The sequence below is a fragment of the Grammomys surdaster genome, unplaced genomic scaffold (assembly GCF_004785775.1).
Source record: "Grammomys surdaster isolate TR1022 unplaced genomic scaffold, NIH_TR_1.0 138, whole genome shotgun sequence".
In the NCBI taxonomy this organism is placed as follows: Eukaryota; Metazoa; Chordata; class Mammalia; order Rodentia; family Muridae; genus Grammomys; species Grammomys surdaster.
This window is the reverse complement of record NW_021604596.1, coordinates 7,787,883-7,805,144: the sequence shown is the minus strand read 5'-3', so window position 1 is coordinate 7,805,144 and position 17,262 is coordinate 7,787,883. Positions and strand designations below refer to the sequence as shown.

General features: G+C 38.2%; 1 protein-coding gene across 2 annotated transcripts in view; it reads right to left on the bottom strand.

Annotated features, from left to right (window-relative positions):
* The window catches only part of Cntn5 (contactin 5), a 1,025,091-nt gene that overhangs the window by 131,860 nt on the left and 875,969 nt on the right, over positions 1-17,262 (bottom strand). For both annotated transcript variants that reach the window (XM_028763352.1, XM_028763353.1), the window contains 2 exons: positions 6,050-6,177; positions 4,062-4,237 (listed from right to left, as the gene is read on the bottom strand). In XM_028763352.1, coding sequence (XP_028619185.1) covers positions 4,062-4,237; positions 6,050-6,177 — 304 coding nt within the window. The remainder of the gene's footprint in view (positions 1-4,061; positions 4,238-6,049; positions 6,178-17,262) is intronic.

Sequence of the window (17,262 nt, the reverse complement as noted above, 5' to 3'; positions counted from 1 at the left end):
AGAGAGAGAGAGAGAGAGAGAGAGAGAGAGAGAGAGAGAGAGAGAGAACACAACATCTATGCCCTGCCTTCCTATGTTTTTGCTTTCTGTCCTTGATGGCACCAAAGAAGCAGGTAGAGGATTACCAAGCAAAGTGCTCACTCTGCCTTGGCCTTGCTTTCAGTTTCAACTTAGGAGGTCACATTACAGAGTGCACAATGGAGATGGGAGCTCTTTAGTTGACTATCCTGATGGCAACCCTATGACAATGTCTTTTCTCCAAATTATAGTTGGCAAATACAGTTCAGAAGATTACAGGCTGCTGTGCTTGTCAGTGCTGTAGTAATTTATGACATAGGAGACTGACATTTCTTATGGTCCCTCATGAGGCAGTTGAGATTTTCAAGTGTCCAGGAAAGCAAGTGTCTCATACATTTGTCAATGGAGACTAAAACTCTGGTGTCATATGACAATGGCAGGTGCTGCTCAAACATCCTGAGAGTAGAGATTTCTGGAGACTGCTGACGAAGGTGAACAATGTCTCAGTAACTGTCAATACTTTTTTTTTTGATAGAAACATGGCTATTTGTAGACAATCCTTATGACATCTGTTTCTTCCTCATAATTTTTTCTTAGCCAGGCTGGATTGGATATAAATTTACAACTATTCAATCACTGTGCTACCCTGGTGCTAGGATTATCTTTCTCAAAATCAAATCTGAGCCACATGAGAAAGCAATGCCTCAGACAATGCTGCTGCTGCTGCTGCTGCTGCTGCTGACTTTCATCTAGTATTCATCTAGTATTGGCCTTTTGTCTACTGCAAGCCCTCACCATGCTGTCTATACCACTTGTTTCTTTTCTCTTTGCTTCTAAGACATGTTATAATCCATCCTGCCTTTCTGCTATTTCTTCTTTGAAATGATGAAGTGGTTTTTTGTTTGTTTGTTTGTTTGTTTGTTTTTTGGCACCTGGTAAAATCCTGCCCACTGAACAGCTTTGCAGATAGAGACTCTCTCTGCTTCATGCGTATATCCAGCTGTTATAACAGACCTGTTCTCACCTCATTGAACTTACGCTCTTTTGGGGGTAAAGAGCTTTATTTTCACTGTAGGTCTTTAATATCACTTAGCTTACAATACTGAAATGTTTTTAAGGAATATATTCAGTAAGTTGCCCTATTCAATATATAGTTATATCATTTGCCCAAAGGGATTGGGTAGAATCAAATGAAACATTTATGGATAGATTGCTTGGCCCCTTCTAGCAATGGGCTTTGTAAGAGACTCACTTCGAATAAGCCAGTTTGCCAGGTTTGTAAAACAAGTTCTCAGGAAATAATGCAAGCAAACAGAAGCACTTCATTGCTGTCAGGTCAATTGTGTTATTCTTTATGGACTTGACACAATCCCTTCTTTTTCTATTTACTCCTTAGAAATGCAGTCCCAAAGTCATTGCCTTTGTAAAACATGGCAATGTACAATATATGCAGAAGTCTTACAAAATCCTTACACAGGGATTTATGTAGTTGTACTTGCAAATTAATAAATAAGGATTCTAGAACTCATGATTAACTAGTTGGACAGTTAGGACCACTGATATAATCTGTTGAGATACTGAATATTGGTTACGGATATTTCCTGACTCTTCACTCTGGAGGTTTGGTTAACTCATTTTACTCTATAATATACTAAGTGGAAAATGCACTACAGGACTCTGCCTTTCTTTTCTAACTCACTGTCTTCACCCCTGCCCTTAGGTCATCATTGGCAGTTCTAGTATAGCTGCAAACATCCAGAGCTTCAGACAAGGATTTTCTCTGTGCTGCCCCTGGTCCCATTGGCTTTCTTACCCTTACACATCCCTCATGTTCCAGCTCCATATCATCCCTGTATCTGTGCTTCAGAGTTCAGAGCAGATCTTAACTAACCATACTCTTCTTCCTGCACCTCTGAATTTCAGAGTCTCCCCTCAGATGCTTGGGTAGAAACAGCAACCCACAGGGCCTCTAAAGCTCCCTACCTGCTAACAGTCCCACTTTTTACGCTAGAGCATCATCACTGTCCACACAGGAACTTGAGGGGTAACAGGGTCAGAAGGAATCTCATGCCAGTCTCTCTTTCTCAGTTTTTCCTAGTCATGCAGTGGGCGTTCTCTCCAAACTATATTCTTGACATCAGCCAGGGTTGAAAATAGTTGGTAAGGAATTCTTTTTATATGTCCCAGCTTCAAGGTTACAAAATATTTTAAGTACACACATATTTCTAGAAATCACTTCAAATATGCAAAAAACTACATCTTACATTACCTTAAAGCTAGAGCATTTTTCACTGCACTGATTAATTTTAATGTGGCTTGTAACTATGCATCAGATTGTCACAGAAAAAGGGGTCTTTGACCTCTTCAGAAAAAGATAGCACAAGGCATAGTGTAGGCATTTGTGGAAAAACATCAAAGATATTAATTTATAGAAATGATATCAGCCCAAAATGGTCATACTTAAAATATAGCAACAAAAATTCTTTTATATTTTAACTTTTCAAAGTCCATCTGTTTTTCTCTTGCTATTTTAAAATGTAGGAAATACTTCTAGATAGAAAGTCATTGATGATTTCATATATATACCTCATATATTTTATTGGTCAAAATGAATATTTAAAGCTAATCCTAAGAACATATACCTTTATCAATTTATTTTGTTATAATTTTTTGGGGTTCTGCTTAATAATGTGATAAATATTTTAGAGAAAAATTAAATCAATGCAAGGAAAAAACCATGTAAGTTTTAAAAAATAAATTTGACACATCTAAATATTTTATACACAACTTAGTCAATATAACTAGTTACTCATTGAGATGATTAATAATTCACTTGGCAAATGAAATTCTGACATATTTTTCCCCTCTTAGCTGCAAAATAAACTGGGATAAATTGGAAGAACATGTTTAATTTGGGTCATACTGACAAATGCAATAACATCCATTTCCCTTTCTATGTGAAAGGATCTGATGGGAGTCTAAATTGAGAAGAAGCTCAGAAGTTATCTGGTCCAGATTTTCACTTGCTGTTGTGAGAAGGAGGCTACAGCAAGTGCCTGTGGTTGACGAGGGATGCAATTGGACTTCCTCCAAAGAATTACCAACTTTTGGGCTAAGACTTTTTCTGTTAATGATATTACAGAATCTTTATGCTAAGTCCAACACAAAGTGGATTTCACCATTTAGATTCAATATCATTAGAGCTTTCTGATGTTTCTCAAAGTATTTTTAATGAAAAACAAAGCCACCCTGATATCAATAACATTTTAGATTAACTTCTTAGGTAGAAATTTAGTTCAGCCAAACTTGAAAGTTATTATAGAAAAAAATTCTGGCCTACATCACTATCTTCACCATATGTTCTATGGCCTTTCTCTCTCTGTCACTAACTTGCTCTTTGTCTCTATGAGTCCATGGAGCCGGGGGTCTTCTCTCACTTCTCTATGGAGTTCAGAAACTGGGGTGGTCTGTGCTATGCAGTGCACAAGATTGCTCTCTCCATGTGCTCACTTACCATGAACACATGTAATAGTTAATATAACTAAAATGCAGGGATTGGACAGATAAGACATATTCATGTCTGTGAATGCCTATTGGGAACTAGTGAACATGTATGACGAAGGGTTGCAGATTTAACCTTAATAGCTGAGGAGACATTGATGAGCTTCCAGAAGCTACTATTTCTTAAGGAACAAGACAGACTCACTTGTTTCCTGTATTATAGTTATTGTTAACAATTTTTTAAAGAGGAGAGTAGCCTCTTTCTGTAGCAATATGACTCTTCAACACAACATGTAAACAGCAATGCTATCATTAAACTAATTTAGCAAGGGTAAAGTAACCAGACTCACACACAAATAAACAGCAGAATTCCTGCTAGATTTTGAAATGTTATTTTCACTTTATAGTAGAAAAAAGTAATTGTTTTAATGACATGAGATTTTTCTCTATGTTCTTCTTGATCTTTCATAGATGAATCATTTTTACATTTGAATCAAAACATGTAAAATTACTACACAAGAAGCAAAAGTATATAAACTTACAGCCCTGATGCTTTCAAAATGTCCACCTTCTTTCTCAAAATCTATAGGTTGTCCTTTTAGTGTCCAGTAGAAAGTGACATCCAAACTAGAGTCATGGATGGCTTTGCAGCTGAGGACAATGCTCTCTCCAACAGTTAACTCTGTTCTTTTAGGAGTAAGCTCTATCCTTGTGGGTTCTGTTGGAGTAAAAACACATGCATTAGTATAATCAACTCCATACACCTCATATCCCCCAAACTGGATGGAAACCTTAAACATGGAACTTGAACAGCTCTATAGATTTTGATTTTGTATCTTCAACTACATCATCAAAAACTGAAATACTAGGGTTTTGTATTTTGGGCAGCTGCATGTTTTATTATACTTTTCTAAAAGATTAATGATCTTAAACTTTCTATTCTTTTTAGTCTTGAACTTGAACAAAATGACAAGTGATTCTAAAACCAGAAGCAAGGACAAGACAGGTGGTTAGACAATGAAGAGCACTTGCTACTCTTGCAGATTTCTAGGTTCAATTCCAAGAACAGCTCATAACTGTAACACTGTTCTAGGGGATCTGACACCCTCTTCTGACAGCTATGGGTACCAGCTATGCCTATCGTACACATACACACATGTGGACAAAACATCTATACATGTAAAATAAAATGCAAAACAGCTAGAAGCAACACTTGGCCTCATGGGAAAAAAACACAAGGAAGGGGAAGCTAGAACTTCTCTGATCATCTTTATAGATATTTAAATAAAGGAACCTATACAATTAGAGATGTTATATGTATCAGGAGGCAGATGGCATGGGAAATTTGCTTTTTTAATGCATTATAGCTTAAACTTCAAGAACTCTCTCCCATACTATCTCAATAAGCTAAACATGTAATGTTACCACCTTGGACTTTCTTTTTGCTGAACCAAACCCTCTATGATCTGAGAAGGGGCAAAAGAGGCACTGTCTAATTATAAAATATCACTTTTGATACTTTGTATTTACATATATAAAACCTTTAAAAACTGAGTGGTCATGGTTTTAGTTCAGCAACAATATTCTAACTGCTTACTAGTAACAGTTGAATTTCAAAAACTGACATTTTCATGTGATTTTTATGGTCTTAGATGAACATTGAACAATGATATCTGTCATGCACTCAAGAATGAAAGTTAAATGACTGTGATACGATGTATCATCAATAAAGTAAGGCAGGGATGGAGGCAGGCTTTTGTTTTCTCGCTCCTATCCCCCTTAGAGGATAGTGTGGACAGGGAAAGACACAGACAAGCAGTTTATCAATGTACTTCATTTTCTACTATACTCTTCGAATTGTCAGAGGGCAGTCTCACAAGAGATCCCTGCTCCTGGCTACCTATGGGGTCTTTTCATGCCTAACACTCCTCAGAGCAGTTATGAGAAAAAAAAATACAAGTTGAGGGTAAGAGTGACACTTTGAAGATTCAGTGTGACCTCTTGAGGTCATACTGTGCTTGCGTCTCTAAATCGTGGCTTTGTCAGACAGGACAGGTAAACACAATGTGCTGTAGCTGAAGGATTGTGGGTACAGAGGATTTCTGAGAAACTTGATTTTCCACTTCATCTTCAGTTAAAAAAGACCATTTGACATTGATAAAATATTTGTGGATCCATCATTACTTTATCAGAAGATGGGAACCTTATCACAGGTGGGAACAGACAAAGACTGGGCCACTGGTTTGGATACCAGTATTGTTTAATGTTCATGGAGTTTTATAACTGAACGGTTTCAGTGCTGGGGTTACAAGTGAGAGCCATTGTTCCAAGCTCTGTTTCCCGTCTTTAAATGATTGAAGTGAAATTTTGTGTTAGTTCTGTGTTTCTGACAAACCTAAGCTATTCACACCAATCAATGCAAACACATGTATAAGCACATTGTCTTTACTTTTCTTTATTATTATTTTTCTGATGATAAGGCTAAGAAGCCAAAGCTGTAAAACATCAGGAATGTTGTCTGTTCTCTTACCTTTGACAGACAGAGTAGCTATAATCTCCGCAGAACCAAAGATGTTTACCCCTTGGCAAACGTACTTTCCCTCATCTGCTTTAGAAGCATTTAGGATCCGCAGGCTTCCGTCTGGAAGAATAGCTATTCTGAAAATTATTAAAAAAGGGTTTGTTCCCATTTCAATGCAAAGCAACTAAATGGCAAGAACTTCTGATGAAGTTCAAACCATCTCTCCTGTGAGAGATTATAAGCAGGAAGAAGGATTCCTGTTGAAAATAAGAAGTGATAGATATTTGCTACACATCACAATTGGTTGCAATAAACTCACTTAATATCTTCTTTTATCCAAAAGATGAAGAAACTTGCAAGTTACTTCTCTTGTAATAGTTTTTGACAGTTAATTTTAAAAGTGGCAGAGAAAGGTGAACTTGAATTTAGCCATTATAGTTTGATACTTTAATACCACCTAGCCATATTTTATTACCAAACTTATGTATTTCACCTTAAACCAAAGGTGACCTCAAAAATCAAATAGAAAAAGAAACAGGATAAAGACACATATGAGGACTTGTACAGACATAAAATCAACCAAATGCAGCCGAGCACTGATCAATGGCTGCCACAGCACCACACTGGGTGAAAGCCATGGAAATGTGGCCTGCTAACCAGGCTGTTCACACTGCACTTCCTAGTGTAGGAATGTGATAGCCCAGTCTGCAACTGGGCTCTTACATGACCTTTTGTGAAAGTGGACCTTCAGTTTTCTATAAGGGTGACAAATTAAGGCATTATTAAAAGTTTTAGAAGTTCAGTGCAAATGAGGTTGACATTTGCAATGACCACATTACCCTACGTATTTATCATTCCAGGAATTTATGCACTTCAGATTTAATTAGCATTTTGGTCATTTCTCCCCTTGCATGCTTGTGAAGTGTAACCCACTATTTCACCAGAATAGCAGCCTGCACAAGCTGCTTGAAGTGAGGAAGCAATCTTTGGGTTTTAGGGGATATGTTCTTAGTCTCTAGACACACTTCTTTAGCAATCAGGAAGTCACAGTCTGGCTGCAAGGGTAAGAAACAGTGGCATTAGTGAATCTAAACCCTTAGAATTAAGCCCTCAGGTTTCTGACAATCTCTTACTCCATGGTACTATCATAACCCTAACCTGTGATGAGTAAAGAAAAATGCCTGGACTTGGTTCTACTGAGCTACTTCATGTTTTTCTAGTGTATATGTTCAGTATGGCTTGTCACCCAGGGCTGACTGCTATCTAGAGCTTTGAACATCATAACAATTGATAAAAGATTCTAGGCTGTTAAAAGGTAGTGTCTAATGAATGTACACATTGCCATGGATAAAGACACCGGTTTAAACTCTATGATTTTAACTACAGCTCACTCTTGATTTGCAAGATGAAAGACTAAAGATCAACTCAGAATCAAGACAGACTACGAATGGAGAAGCCTGTCTTCTAGTTCATCTAGAGAGAGAGTACATGAGATCCATGGAAAATACAGAGCCTGTAAGCACCATGAAATCTACGGTGGGAGTGATGACTTAACAGTTAAAAACGCTTGCTGCACATGAAGAGGACCTGAGTTTAGTTCCTAGAAGCTCTGCGTGGAAGCCTGTAACTCTAGCTCCAAGAGAAATGAAGCCCTCTTTTGGCCGCCATGGTTACACACACGCACACGCACACGCACATACATGCACACACACGAACACACACACACATACACGCACACACACACACACACAGAGAGAGAGAGAGAGAGAGACTCACATGCACATAACTAAAGCTGAAATATTATTAAAGGTAATAAAATCCCTCACACATGAACATGCATTCATAATTAAAAGTAAAATAAAAATTTTAAGGTTATATAATCCACCAAGGCAGACAATGTAAAGCTATGTTTATTAATTGGGAAATGCTTATTTATTATCAAACAAGAAGATAGTGAACTTATTCCAGTATATCCCCACTAAATATATAGTAAAAATATATATTTGGAAGCAAAATTATACTTTTATATACATAACTCCATATTTTTGCATGAATTATAGACTGTTGACATTTAGGTTACTATAATTTTCACAGATGGTTAATATCTTGAAAATATTTAGATTTTACCAAGTTGGAAAAAAAAAGCGTAATATAACAGTGGAGAAACTTGGCTTCAAAGTTCATATGTTTTAAGAAAATACATGGATGTCAGATACTGGCAGTGTTTCAGCTCTTGATTTAAGACGAGTGTGATCCCATTGACAAAAGATACTCCGGTTCTCTTTCTCTTGCTGTGATAAATTACCCTGACAAAAATTAATTAAGTCATGGAAAAATGTTTACTTGAGCTCACAATTTTAGGTCACTGTCCATCATAGCACAGAGGTCAAGGCAGGACCTCAAAGGAGGTAGTTATATCCACACTCAAGAACAGAGAGAGGATGAATATATGCATCTCTGCCAGATTAGCTTGTATTGAACACTTCTACATCCCAGGATCCCTCTCCCTAAGGATTGGTGCTTCTCAACAATGGGCTGGGTCTTTATACATCAATTTACATAATTAAATAACCCCCACAGACATATTCAACCTGATCTAGAAAATTACTTGCTGAAGTTATTTTTTCAAGGTGATTCTAGATTATGTCAAGTTGATAATAAAATCAAACATCATATTAAGTAACAGATCTTTCTTTTAAAAGATGAGATATGAATATGCTTATATTTTGGGCCACTAGTCTATTAGGGAGAATGAAGGTTTTTGAATGCTATATTAATCCATTAAATAGCAGTGTCTGTCATTTAACTAAAATCTTATCTTCTGATTTAAAATGTAAATCTTCACCTGTTTTTTTCTAACTTGGAAAAGACAAAGCAGATAATGAATATGATTTATAATCATAATGTCTGGCAACCACACACATAATTACTTAGATAACTGAAGACTAAATTAATATTTCCAGCCTCATTATCTTCTCCTCTTTCTTGTCACTATTTGACTGCTACATTTTGGGATGTTCAGATTGGGGATTAATTGTGTTAAAACATCCCTGGACTTGGAGTTGGATAGCAAAGGGGTAGAGAGAAGCCAGCATATTACGTTGATGTGAAGCCCTACTAGCTCTGATTTCTAGATTCCATGAGTTGTGTTCTCACCTATAATTAATGACTGGGTCTCTGTGCTGTTAGTTTGCCCAATGCCCTAGGCTTTCAGCAGGCCTTTGGATCACAGGACATATGGTTAAGAACTTGATGTATGTGTTTACTTCCATGGTCAGTTCCATTTCCATGTTGGATCTCCTGTTGCACTTCTTCACTTACTGTTGATCTTTCCACATAAACTGTTTATCTCAGGAAGGAAACAATTTATTTTGATGCTGCCAAATTGTTTAGTGGCTGTGTCAATCATTTCTGTTGTACTGTCAAAGCCTCTGAGAGAATGAATTTAAAAGGAGGAGAGATTTAAATTGGCTCAGTGGAAGAGATTTTCCTCCATGGTTTTCTGGCTCCATTGCTTTGAACCTGAGGAAAGGCAGAACATAATGGAGGTGTATGTGAAATAGGAAACTTCAACTCCTAGAATACTAGTAAAGGATGGGCTAGGGACAAGATCTGCCAGATTAGAGTATTTCCTGAGTGACCTGCTTCCTCAAAGCTACGTACTGCCTCCTAGTTGCCTCCATGCCATAAAGACTGTACTAATAGTACTATTAAATTATAAATGCATCAATCTAGTCACGACACCGGCCTTTTCATGATGTGATAACCTCTTTGTAGTGTCAATACTTAAACAAGAGCTGTGGAGATGCCTGGTGTCTGACCCCTGACAGTGATTAGGCTTTCTGTGGTAAAGCATGATCTCCGTCCCACAGTCCCTGCCCTCCCCATTCTCCTTACCCCCTATTTCCCTGAATTTCTTCCTCTTCCTTTCTTTTGCTTTTCTCCCTCTGCTTTTGACATTTATTTTATTTTTAACACATTGCTATCTTTTTTCTATTGTTCTTTTATTGAAAATTGACTTTTGCATACACTGTATCCTGATTGCAGTTTCCCTCCCTCAACTCCTCTGATATTCTCCCCACCACCCCTCCTATCTACTCCTATCTACACCCACACTCTTTCTGCCTCTTCTGAGAAAGCATATGTGCATCCAAAGAACAATTACAAACTAAGATAAAACAAAACAGAAGAAAATAAGAGAATTTATTGGTTACAGTATCTGTGCATGGAAGAGAGAGAAAGAGAGGGGGGGGTATTTGGGGGTGTCTTCTTGTTCTGCTAAGGTCACAAATATAGTGTATTTGGACACTATCCTTTAGACTTCTTTGAGCTAATTCTCTCATAAATGTTATAGCTCAGATGTCCACATGGCAAGTATCTGTGGAGTACACGGCTGCACTGGTGGTTCTTCTTGCCTCTCTCCCCACATTCCTCAGTTAAATTTGTTGTCCTATTCCTCTTTAACACATGGCACCTTTGTAGGAAATGAGGGCATAATGGTGCAGGTGTCTCTCTCCATCAGGATGCTATTGTCTCTCTTCCCATCCCATTGCTGGGAACACACTGGTGAAGTTCTTAGGGACCAGTTTCCTGAGCAAAGCATAGAAATGGGAATAGGTCTGGATAAGAGAAGGGCACATCGTTAGAATATAGCACAATAGGTACAGATGGTGAAATGCAGTCCTATAACGTGGAAGTTTAGAGTAGAATGTGTACGTTGGAGAGTCAAACCTCATTTTACAAATTGAAAAACTCTAAATCAAGAAAATAAAAATGATGTGTGAGCCCATCAGTGACTAAATGAAGAAAAAGCTATCAAGGATTCCTATGTTCCTCGGCAGTAAGGGATTGTGACAGGTTTCTCTCGCTGCAGAGCACAGAACAAACTTGAAAGGAATGTACCTTCCTTTCAAGTCTACCTTAGTCATTTCCTCCTTTAGAACCTGAAGGATGGATTGCCTAGCTGGTTTCTCTGCTTAAAAAAGGCAAATGTTCAGTGGAATCCAGGTGTGGTCAAGGGAGGGTCCTACCCAGATACTAGGAAGAGCTGCTTATCAATCTCATTTCTAGTTTGAGAAGAATTCATGACTATACATATTGTTGTTTCCTTCCTGCTAGCTTTTAGCTGGGTGCTGCTTTTAGATTCCAGAAGCTTCTTGAATTTTTTTTTTGGATTCTCCACAAGAATATATTATATTGTATTATGCATACAATATCTCAGAATCTTTAGTGATTTATTAGTATTATAAGCTTTTAAGCTAGAAAGCATTGGGTTCCATTTGCTGCCATATACTCATATCTTACATGTGTGATTTCAAGCAGCTACTTAACCTCTTTAACTGTTAGTTAAGACTGTCTCAGTAAAACCTAACTAGGTTTTATTGAAGTGTTTGCAAGATAATATATGTAACTTATTATTTTTCTTTTGAGCTCAGTGTGAAAGAACAGAAAAGATGCAGTCACCAAGGTCAGAAGTAGCATGAAGTCTTGAAGAACCAAATGGCTAGTTTCAAGGCAGCAGGGAATAGGGCATGGGGAACACAAGACGTGGTCAGATGAGGCAGAAGAATGAGCTTGGCAGAGTGTGAATATAACCTGGTTTCTCAAAACAAAACAGAACTGTCAACTATTTCAAAGGCTTTATTGAGTTATGAGGCATACTAGAAGCTTGTATATTTAACACATATTGGAGAGTTCTTCTGTGTAGGTGGAAGGTCAGGCCAGCTTTATGATGATCAGAGAGTAAACACAGGTGCCACCCCGAAGTCCTAGGATGCTCCTCTCAATATCATCCTGAAGGCCTACTGTTCTCCTCTCAATGTCACTTTCAGCTCCTTTCCATACAATCCTATACAAGATACCTGCTTGTTTGCTTTCTCCTGGTTTAGTTTGCATTTTTCTACACCTGAAATACATAGTGTTGGCAATCAGGCACATCCACGAACAACTAAAAGTGATGGACTCTAGACTTTCTTTCTAATCATGCTCACTTCTTAATATTTCAAATCTTCCTCCATCAAACTCTGATCACTTCCTATCTCATTCCTACACTGAAACCTTAGAGGAACTAAGGTATTAACCCATTCTTTACACATACAGGAGGGTACATTGCTACAGGTCATATATACCAGTTATGCAGATGGCAGCTCCTTTCAACATGAAGGGACCGGAAGAGCTGGCTATCCTATAGTGTCAGACATAGAGGTGGATGAGGCACAGGTCCTCCAGGCCCACACCACAAATCAACAGGGTGTCCTAATAGCTCTTACCTATGCCTTCCAATTGGCCTGAGACAATCCCTAAAGTTCTGTACAAACTCCAAATATGGCTTCCATATTCCCCTGTCCTATACTGCTAGCTGGAAAGAGCTTGTAAGGTTACTTATGGCAAGTAGTGGATCTGCAAACCAAATTATGGCCATGGTAAAAGCCTCCTGTCTCACCACTGCTATTCAAATCGTCCACTGCCAGTCCCAGCAGATGGATGACTCTATTATCTGATATTCCCTCTCCTAAATAACACTAACCTATCATTTTGCATTCTGCTCCATACCCTGACCTCAGCCCACCAAGCCTTAACATCACTCAACCTGGCGGCTTAGGAGATTGCTGGCTATGTGTGTCCCCTGGAACTAGCTCACAATTGCCACTTAGAACTTCTCCAGTGTCTGTCAAATAGCCTTACTTTGTATTTCACTGACTGGCATGACCCTGGTTGCTACCATGACTCTGAACCTTTTTTACATCAGACTGTTTTGAGGCATCCTGGACATGTTTCATAAGAATGTTAAGTTCCCTAGACAAAACTGTAAGTCTCAGTTTCCATCTCTACCACAGTGCTCTACCATCCAGAACTCGTTCATTCTTTGTAGTGATCAGGTGTATCATTGTCTACATGTCAGATGGTCAGGAATTGGCATACTGGTGTTTCTTTTCCTTAAATTAAGGGTAGACCACGGAGAAAAGCCCCTACCAATTCTGATTGTGGACTCAACAGCTGCCTAACATAACAAAACAGCAAATCAAATCCTTTCTCCTCCTGGCCTTGCAGGAATAACTTCAGGTGTTTACAGTAAAACAGCAGGACTGGCCACCTCCTTAACCTTGTATCATCAGTTCTCTTCCAAGATTATCCACAATCTTCAACAGATGGCCCAAACCATACTCTCTAAGGACAGATCGAGTTCCTGGCAACAGTAGCACTTTAAAACTGATGGGGCCTAGACCTTTTTACAGCTAAAGATGGTGGTTTTTGTGCTTTTCTCCTAAAAGAATGCTGCTTCTATGTAAATCAATTAGGTACAGAAAAAAATCCAACAACTAAAAACAAACCTCCAAAACCAACATGATGCCTCTGATTGGTTTTTGAAAACCCCATATGGAAATGGCTACTGCCCTTCCTAATGCCCTTTCTTCTCATTTTTCTGCATTTATTATTTGTAACCTGCTTCACCAACCTCTTCGCTACCTTTCTACAATAATAAATCTAAATAATTTCTGACCAAATGATTAATTAGTTCCTCCTACAGGATTACCAACCCACAGAGGAGCCTGATGCCCACAGACGATCCTGATGCCAACAACTATTGAATGGTTAAGATGGTGAGGAATCACTCGATGGTGAAGATCAACTAACTCCCTAAATTGACAACATCCCTGGACAGCAGGAAGCAGTCTAAGACATCTGACATCCCTATTTCTGCTTCACCATTGCTTTCCTTTTCTCTTTAAGATACGAAAAGAGAGGAATGTTGACAATCAGGCACATCTACGGACAGCTGAAGGCGACTTTGTGACAGTAAGGCATCTTTACAGCCAGCTTTCGAAGAACCTCAAGACAAGACCATAAGACATGCCATCATAAGTTGTCCAAGTGTCAGTACATTGTCACCCTTGTCACATGTCTCCTTGCCCATGTACCACGGCTCCAATAAAAGTCACATTCTCCCTTCCCCACTTTTTTCTTTCTTCTCCCCCCACCAGAGGCCACCTTTGTGCCCCTCCCTTTTAATAAAAAGAACCTTGCATGTGAGACCAGTAGTATTGGTGTGATTTTTGTCATGACCTGGCACCTAGTCTCATCACATGGAATAATGTAGTCGTGAGTGTGTGTGTGTGTGTGTGTGCATGTGTGCGTGTATAGCCCAGGGCCTCACGCATACTAGGCAATAAATCGCTCTCTGAGCTATACACCAGGTCTAAACATTCTTTTATGTATAACTTTATTCTCTCAGGGTGATCAAGTTCGAAATTATCCACAACAGTCAATAATGAATTCCTTTTATGGTTGAATTCTTGTCTACTGCACACAGGAACCATCATATGGTCCTCCATTTACCTGTGACTCAATGTCGAGGATGCTTTCAGTCTAGAGCTGTTTACAAATAAAGTAAATAAATGCTTGTGACTAGGTCTCAAGAAATATGTTTCCTGCTGAATAATGCTAAGTGCTGTGATAAGCAGATCACTGACTGTACATTTTTAAAGATACTTAGGCACTCTTTAGTGATGCCACCTCCTGTTCTTTGAAGCAGTGCATAAAGATTCTTCTTGCTCAGAAAATTTTATTTTCTTTTTTCATTTAGACTATACCAGTTGGTATTTAAAAGGCTTTCTGTGGGTTGAATGGAAATTCTGTCCCAGAGAACATAGTACATGTCTCCTTGTCAGTTTCCTTCTCGTCTGTAAGTCTTCTTTGGTCAGGTGATTATTATAATGTGTGTGTGTGTGTGTGTGTGTGTGTGTGTGTGTGTATGTTACATAATTGTCTATTCTTGAGATTTTAGATTAGGTTTATAATCTAGAAATATACAATCTATGGAAAGATATTGAATATGTAAGTATTTGATACAGAAGTTTCAACATTGATTTTATTTTATATATTGTACTTCTGTTGTACTAAGAAATCTTCCCACAATTTTTGAAATAAAATTAAAGACCAGAAGACACAGTTATTCTATTTCTCCCTGATTTCTCTCTTAAGATGTTTCTGCCTGCTCCTCCATGATGGTCCCTGAGCGTTGGGCACAGGAATGTTGATATATATGCAGCAATCTATGCTCAATTTATCCTCTGTGCTGTGATCACTTCTGGATTTTTATAGTAACTACCATTCACTGCACAAGGAACATTCGCTGATGATTTATGAAAGTTGCACTAATCTATGTGCATAGAGATACAAACTTAGAGGGCACTTTGATACTATGTACATTTAGCACAATAATAGAAACTTTACTCATGGCCCCAAACCTAAATCATTACCCTAACTTCTGACACTGTTGTACACATGAACATACCTTTCCATGCTAGTCATAACTATTGTTCATAGTATTCATGGCTGGATCGGAACAATGGTTACTATTCTCCTCCCATTTAGGGATTCTATGTAGTATTTTTAATTACAATGAAAACTAGCCAGCATAGTATTTATTCTTGAAATATGAATTAAGAGAAGTAAAGATCACAAGTCCTAAGATCTTCAATGTCTTATAACTGTTTTGAAAATGAGGTGACTGCAAGAGAAAACTTTGGTTACATATTAATTTTATTAATTTCCAGGATTTATTTTTTATATCTCAGTCTCTCAGGGGAAATGCTCAACTGGCTTGAGATGACAAGTTGTGCTTCTGGTTTATAATATCCTGAAAGATTTTGAAGTAAGCCTCCTAGATTCTTTTCTATTTAGCCATTTCTATGTCTTTTTGATATGGATGTGTTTAGGTCCTTTGTCCGTTTTAAAATCAGATTGTTTTTCATGTTCAAGATTGAGTTCCTTATATGTTATGAATGTTAACACCTTGTTGATGAATGCTTTGTAAACATCTCTCTTTCTGAATGGTATCTCTCAGCTTCATTTTCTATTCCAAATATTTTTAGTTTTATACAATCCGGTTCAAGGATTTAAATTTTTATTTCTTCGCTATGAAAAACATCACTGTCTACATCAACATTTTAAAGTGACGCTCCATATTTTCTTGCAGAAAGTTCACAGATTCAACTTTCACATTTTTGAAACTCTATCTTGAGTTGATTGTTTTGTGCAGCAAAAGGAAATTATTTGGATTCATGCTTCTTAATACATACATAGGAATTTGGTGGCATCATTTACTGAAATAGTAAATAAATCTCAAATTCACAGAACAAGCTTCAGTCACCATGACACCTGAACAGCCTAACACACTTGGAAGCTGTGGTAATCCTGGACACATAGAGCATGTGAACAGAGTAGGGGACCCAGATTTCAGTCCACACTCATGGTGAGCTGACTTTTCACAAAAGTTTCAAGAACACAAAATGAAGCAGGCTTACAACTTAGTGTTTTGTTAAAATGTCCGTATCTTGTACAGTACAGGGCAAGCTACATTTTTCTTTTTAGTTTTTGTTTTGCTTTTAGCTTTTATATAGTGTACAATGAATGGTGGTGAGATGGTTCTTTTTGGTAATGACACAGGTTGACAGATCACTTTTACTCTGCAAGTGTCACAAAAAGTCACAAACTGTCACAAATCACGACTATGGACAGAAGTGAGAAGGAAACCTCAAAACTTGGAGGAAAGGTTACACTAGCTTATTTATTCATAAGGGGCAATATACAAACAAATAGTGAAATGGGATCACATTAGTTCACACACACACTCTTCACTAACCTCTGGTCTGGCCCGATGTAGGTGGTACGTCAAGTAAGGCTCCCAACGTGTCCTTCTGCTTTTCGGTCCAGTGCAAGCTCATCTGCGCAGTGACAGACAGGCATCCTGGTTGGTCGGCTCAGTCTCTCAGAGTGAAGGCATCTCCATGGGGCTCCAGTAGCAAGCAATTTGAGTGGGCCAGACTAGAGTTTTTAGCTACTTCCAGCCAATCAGATTGAAGCATTTACCTTATCACCTTTACACACACACACACACACACACACACACACACACGCTTGGGCTCAGTTTCCTTGACTACCCCTTAGGCTATCACATTTAAGGCGTTCACATAATTACTCCATTGGGCGTTCATCTCACCCCAACTTATACCCTTGCACAAGCTCCCAGGCGTGGCCTCCCTGGCCACATCCACCCATGCTATCACTTTACATTTTGTTCTTACAGCAAGGCATCACACCAGTGTTCTTTCATGCTTCATTTCCTTGAACACTTCCAAACCCTAATATGAGCTGAAAGAATTTTGATTCATTTTCTGATGACAAAACTCTGCTTTTTAGTATCCATTACCTGAGTCAAA